Source organism: Ascaphus truei, chromosome 9, assembly GCF_040206685.1.
Source record: "Ascaphus truei isolate aAscTru1 chromosome 9, aAscTru1.hap1, whole genome shotgun sequence".
Lineage (NCBI taxonomy): Eukaryota > Metazoa > Chordata > Amphibia > Anura > Ascaphidae > Ascaphus > Ascaphus truei.
The window spans coordinates 31,652,879-31,659,896 of NC_134491.1; the positions used below are offsets into that span (position 1 = coordinate 31,652,879).

Sequence of the window (7,018 nt, forward strand, 5' to 3'; positions counted from 1 at the left end):
TATATATATATATATATACACTTTTATTTTGATGACCATTAGGGTCCTCATCATTGTGCCTAATCTGCTAGGCACAGCACAATATTGCAATTTATTATTATTATTATTATAATAACATTCTGAGTGGGAAAGTTATTTAACGGTGATCTTTGTTCCAAACATATATATCGTCTGTCTGTAAATTATGATGAATAGTTTCCTCTTATAAACTAATTTCTAAACTGCTCTCCCAGATGGCATTTTATAACCTACCTCTTACTGCTTACCTGTGTTGGTGCCTGCTGCTCCGATGCCAGGGATACGGCTTCTCTTCTCACCTGCGGCACGGTAAGAAGCTTGTGTACCTGCCAGTCCACTTCTTCATGTTTCTCCTGCTGGCCTGGCAGATCTACTCCTGCGTCTTCCTGCTGCTGACCTACGGGGCCCTGTCCTTTGTCCTCTCACCAATGAAGACCTGGCTGCTCGTGGCGACTTTGGTCGTGACCAGGAAGGTGTGGCTGTTTAGCTCTCCCGAACTGAGAGTTTACATCGCAGAACTGAAGAACTGCCAGAGCTCCTGACAATGGCTGTGCTGCTCTATGAAGGCACATTAGCACTTTGAGAGACTCTTGAACATGAACATAGTGTTGTTTTAAAGCGGCAATCTTTTTATTGTTTTACATAGGATTGAAGCAGGGGATCTCCGGAGCTGAAACCCAATTAATTCAGCCTTGGGGAGCCCCTGCTTCCAGGCATTCTTGCCTCTGTAGGGGGTGCCGGTAGCCGCTTCAGCTCGTTAGCTGGGGCTGTAATGTCAGCATTTCAAAGCTCACCGGCCAACAGGAAGTCGTGACATCATCCGGTGCGGCTTCCTATTGGCCCATGTGACGTGGAGCTTTCAACTTGCAGGTGATACCGACGCCCCCTTTGGAGGTCTGTATCTCGGGAAGCCGGGGGTCCCCAGATCTGAAATGAATGGGGTGCTGGAGACCCCCGGCTTCAATGCTATGTAACACGGCCGCTGGGATTGCACCTTTACAGCAATGCTGGGTGTGTCTACAAACCGCAAACACTCTTCTGCTTCTACAACGTGGGGAACAGACACAAAAAGAATAATTGGGCTTTTCCAGAACTGAACTTCTGTGGGTTTCAGCCCCCTCCAAACATACATGGAGAATCTCCTGCGTAAAAAGAGTTTTGTGGTCACAATTAAAAATATTACTTTCCTAACGAGCAACGTCTCCATGATATACAGATATGTACGTTTTACTGGGTTTCTGTAGTCGTAAAGCCACGATTATAGTTGCGGCGACCGAGCGTGTGTCACACACACGCATGTGAAACATGCAGTACTGCTAGAGGCGACATGGAGGCGTGGCCCTCATTAGCTAAACGGCACACGTGAGCCGACCGTCACGCGGCAAACACACGTCTATTTGTCTAGCCAAGAATCGCGGTTGCGCATGGTCGCTCGCGCGCTCTATGGCCTGCCTCCTAGAGGTACGGCCTTTTGTTCACGGCACGCACGGGCACTGTAATCGCGGCCGAAGAAGGGCAAGGCCATCAGGGAGCTCTGTATTACAGAGATTGTGTCACGGTGTCGGAATAACAATTGGTGTATCCTGACAATCATTCAGTATCCACTCCCCCCAACATCATTTATAGAATAGAGCAGGGGCGCTCAACTCAAGTCCTGAAGACCCCCCAACAGGTCAGGTTTTAAGGATATCCCTGCTTCAGCACAGGTGGCTCAATCAGTGGCTTAGACTGAGCCACTGATTGAGCCACCAGTGCTGAAACAGACTGACTGAGCCACCTGTGCTGAAGCAGCTGCTGACCGAGCCACCTGTGCTGAAGCAGGTACTGACTGAGCTACCTATGCTGAATAGGCTTGTCAGGTGGCTTCTCCAAAAATACTGGACACAATGGTGAAAGGTGCGACGAACTCAAGACACACACACGCTCGAGGGCACACACAAACACACACACCTCTCTCTCCGCTCTCCACTCCATGCTGTTTCCTCCACTCCTTGGCCACACCCTCATTACACAGCAGCAGCCAATCAGGATGGAGATAGCTGCCCTGCCCCCTAGCAACAGCCCTGCGTGGGGAAATCCCGCTGCCCCCCATGCCGGTCAGGTCACTATGTCCAGAGAGGTAATACTGGACATGTCCTAGTGTTTTACTGGACAGAGTGCCCAAATACAGGACAGTCCGGTTCAATACTGGACACTTGGTAACCTTAGTGTTGAATCAGGGACTGATTGAGCCACCTGTGCAGAAGCAGAGATCCTGAAAACCTGACCTGTTGGGGAGGTCTTGAGGACTGGAGTTGAGCCCCCCTGGAATAGAAAAATGTTTTTTACGTTTAATGCAGGGAAGGTTAATGCCAGCCCACAGCCAATGGCTTCAATACTAATAAAAAAATGGGGAGAGAATTCACACAAATTTAAGACGTTAATAATTCCCATTAAAATATGTTGATTAATTGCCTTCTATTATTCCGAATGAGAGAGAGAGCGATATTTTGCAGCCAAAATTGACACACAGCAAAAAATTGACGCAAATCATGCAATTCACAGCTGGTGAAAAGCATAAAGTAAATTACGGCCAGAAGTTCGCCGAGCATCAAAGGCGCGGCGCGCACACATCCATCTGAGAAAGGAGGTGCTCTCGGCATGTGGACTGACGTAGAAGTCATTAGACTTAAACTTGAATGATTGTTCTCACTATTTCTTGCTCTTACATAATGTTTTTCCAAGGGGATTCTAAATATGAAATGCTAGTTTAACCCTTTTAATACTGTTGTGCTGTCTTGAGAAGACATCAGCGATCTTTACAGAGGCGCTTTCTCGTCAGGGAAATTTAGAGACGAATCAGGGCCACGTGAAAGCTATTAGTGACCCCATAACCCGGGGTCCAAAATGTCAGACATTTGGTCCTAGAAGATTTCATATCGGGATTCGATGGTTATCCTGAGGCCAGGAGATGCTTAGAACGGACATGTTCCAATGGGTTTATAGGGTAGGGCTCCCGAGCCGGAACAGTCAAGCATTTGGTTAATACGTTTTCTTTTTAAACATTGAATCAATGACTGCTGCTTACTGATCACTGGAACTGGCCCCCTGAATGGCCATTCAAAGGTGTTCTGATTGAACACTCAGCATCACTCATTAGATCTTTTTTTTTTATACCTCGTTATTTATTTTTATGCCAAGTCGTAAGGTTCCATATAAACCATGCAATTGAATGCCTTGTAAGGGGCATTCCAGTTTAGCACAAACTAGTACATATGAGCGTTAACATTCTGTCTAACACTGGTGCTTTTTGCTTAGGGTTAAGATACCAGCATTGTGAGTTGCAGTAACCTGTAGGCCTCTGGGGGTGATTGCTGCTTTAAGGCCGGGTTGCACTAGCCTCCGATAAGTGGTATGCCGGTTAACATGGCATTCAAGAGCAATGCCCTTATTGGAGCCTATGCCTATTAAATCTCCATCTAAGAACCTTCATTACAAAGCTGCAAGAGTACTGTACATACAAGAGTACATACAGACACTTTTTTCTATTGGTCATTCAACTAAACTGCTGCTTCTTCTAATGACTGGATGTCTCCTACAGTGTGCTGCCTGTTGCTAACGCAATCTATATTGAAGCCTGGATTATGGGGGCATAGGAGCTACAAATGATTCATGGGATAGCATTTGTGCCCTTTTTGAGTTTCCTTAGCCTGATTTGGTGGCTGCTCCGGTTCTGCAGGAGCTTCAAACAATTCTAATTTTGCACTTGGCACATTTGTTTTTAGAAGGGCAATCACATAATCCAGATGGTTATCCTATCACATGCTGAATATATCTGAACACAGTGCAAATGTAGGTATGCACAGTGCTGTGTTCCATATTGTTGCATAAATATTCAGTGATTCTTCCAGAATCGGATTATGCACAGAATCTGTTCATTCATTTCTTGCATGTTTCAGATTTGTTAACTGTGCATTCATCAGTCATACTAGTGCAGAAGATGAATCGGTGGTCATTGTTTTGTGGGCTTTAGATCCCATACCGGGGGTGGTCACTCTACTCCTCAAGGGCCACCAAAATGTCGAGTTTAAGAATATCCATGCTTCAGCACAGGTGGCTCAATCAGTGGCAGTCAATGACTGAGCCACTAAACCTGACCTGTTGGTGTCCCTTGAGGACTGCCACCCTTGCTATATACTATGTCCCATACGTTACTATAAAAATAGACTGCTTTCCATAGATTTTCTTCCAACACTACAATACTCACCATGAGGAACAGATTTTGCTTGTAGACATGTGGGCTTATTTACTTTTATTTTATGGTGTGTCAATTTTAGTGGTAAAAGTAATACAAACCTTCATAAATTGTGCGTCATATCTATGAAGGCCTCAAGCATATGATGCGTAGTTCGTTGTTTGAAATTAATTTTGATGGATTGCTTCATGTTGAATACCCGATTAATACGATTTTAAGTGAAACACAATTGTGTATTTTTTATTTAGTATTAGTAAATAGAAGTTATTCATGTAATATTTATAATAGCCATACTGTGAAAATAATACATTATGTTGACTTTTATAATGAAACATCTGTGTTGCTGTAAAAAATAAATTAAAAAAAAACACCCTTTTGGTTAACAGCAACTTCATTCTGTGCCAACAACATAAACAGACTTTTTAGGGCTTACGCCAAGTTGAACTTAACAATTATTTAATCACTTTCGTCTGTACATTTACATCTGCACACACGTCGCAGTCTAGATCTATGGGTCGAAAAAAAAAAATTGACACTGAGAAATGACAGATTGAGAAATGTGACGTAACTACATAAGTGCACACCAGCGCAATGTCACATTTCAATTCCCAGTGCACAGGCCCATTCTGTAAAAATAATTTCATTGAATCCTGCCATCGTTGAGTTTTCTGTATATGTATATAGTGTATATATATTTATATATATATATATTATTTTAAATTAGCCTTTATGTACTTTACTGTAATTCCAAAATATTGATATGAAAGAGAAATCACAAAACTGGCCCACTTTATTTAGACAAAAAAAAGGAAATATCAGTCCCATATTAACGTGGAGAAAAAGAATATGTCCCAATATATTTGTTGGTCATACAATATAAAGGCGATCAGACAGCAGTCTTGTTCTTGAGGTACTGAATGGCAGTTGTTTAGAAACTCTGATTATCTCGCTACGTTATATAAGTCCTTTAGGTATGATTTGCTTTTTGAATTTTGTTGGGAAGCAAATGTCACCGTTACAGCTGCGTCCACGTTGCCGCTTGGCGCGTTTACTTCAGCAAATGTGAATCTGCAAGGGCACGTACGCTCTCCGGCGCATCCACACGTTTTTGCCGGAAACGCTGTGTGCTGATAACACTGCAGGTAAACCCAATTCAAACCTCAATATTGGCCCCTTGGGACAAGTGACTGCATAGCCCCGGGTAGCAATCGATTGCAAGCTTGAGGAGGCAAGGATTTATTGTATCTTGAAAACGCTCTGTATTGTGCTGCACTGTATATAAGAAACTGTCTCCTTGTAATACGGCAGTGTGCGTTGGTTTTACTGCATCTCTAGTATAATGTATGTTGCTAACTGGGACATCATATCTCTTCAGCAATGCACTAACAAGCTCCTTCAATGCCTCTTGGCCGGGCACGGACGGCTTTGGATGTAATATGTATATTGTTCTAATACTGTATTAAGGGTTTCAATCACTTCTATTTTGCACAGTTTAGAATGATTATTGAATCTGAACAAATTATATATTTTTGAAATCCGAATAAAAAATGTGGACTTAAATCTGCGGTGTTTCTCCTTGTTTTATCTCACTTGATAACGGTTCAAATTCAGATGCAAAAAAGAATGAAATGGCGCTGTGACCGCCCTAGACTTGGAACGCGCCTTTCCTTGTGATTGGCTCTGTCCTGACCATTGCACACGGTCACCAACTCTGCCCATGAAAGCTGTGACTGAGGTCTGCTTAGGGATGACCTGCAGTCTGGAAAACTCAGTGGTGTGTATATATCTATATCTATATGTTCAGTATATCACTTGTGAGCACATTCACATGTCTTAGGCAGGTCTGCACCCCTGCCTTTCAACCATTATCACCTCGCATACAGTGCTCCCACTGCAGCAAGGGATTCTGGGAAATGAGATGTAAATGAGCACACAATGTGTCACCTGCCTGGAATATCCATTCACAAGGCTTAAATGGGCTCCATGTGAATGGATATTCCAGGCAAAAGGTGACACATTGTGTGCTCATTTGCATGTCATTTCCCAGAATCCCTTGCTGCAGTGGGAGCACTGTATGCGAGGTGATAGACAGGTCTGCAACCCTGCCTTGCAACCATTAAGACATGTGAATGTGGTCACAAGTGATTCTTTATTGGCTATATGCTAACGGTGGAGGTTTTCTGTCGCCTTTTTCACCCACCATAACTTAACATATATTTTAAGTATTAGGTGATGCCTTTTTTATTTGGACTAACAATTTGTCATGGGACAAGCTTTCGAGAGTTCTTTCTTCCTCAGGTCAACAATACTGGTTTACAAAGGAATCTATGGCTAAAACAGAGGTTTGGAAAGCAGAAAAAACAAAGCTTTAGATAAGTGTGGGTGACAAATGGTTGTTTGAAGAAAGTGGAAGAGTAATAAAAAGGTGACAAGTAACAACATGGGGGGAAGGGGATGCTGCGGGGTATATAATCTATATATCACCCGTTTTGATTGAAAATATATTTAGCAGTATGTGAGCTCCAAGAAATGTATTGACGAATGATTCAAACACTGTATTCTAATAAAATAATTAATTTGGACTTCAAACTTCTATCAATCAAAATGGGATCTTCCACAGCAGTGGTTTCCAACCTGTTTTTGGTTATGGATCCCTATAATTATATTGTGAAATTTTAAGGAACCCCCAACCCTCTTAACTGCATGTCTGAGATCAGATGCATTGTAAATTTGTCTGTATTTGATACAATTGTCCAATTACCTGAA

General features: G+C 42.8%; 1 protein-coding gene across 2 annotated transcripts in view; it reads left to right on the plus strand.

The window, feature by feature from the left end:
* TMEM62 (transmembrane protein 62) overlaps positions 1-5,812 on the plus strand; it is a 30,619-nt gene extending 24,807 nt beyond the window's left edge. For both annotated transcript variants that reach the window (XM_075614282.1, XM_075614283.1), the window contains one exon: positions 234-5,812. In XM_075614282.1, the coding sequence (XP_075470397.1) occupies positions 234-560 (327 nt within the window). In that variant the 3' untranslated portion in view covers positions 561-5,812. The remainder of the gene's footprint in view (positions 1-233) is intronic.
* Positions 5,813-7,018: the final 1,206 nt, after the last annotated feature.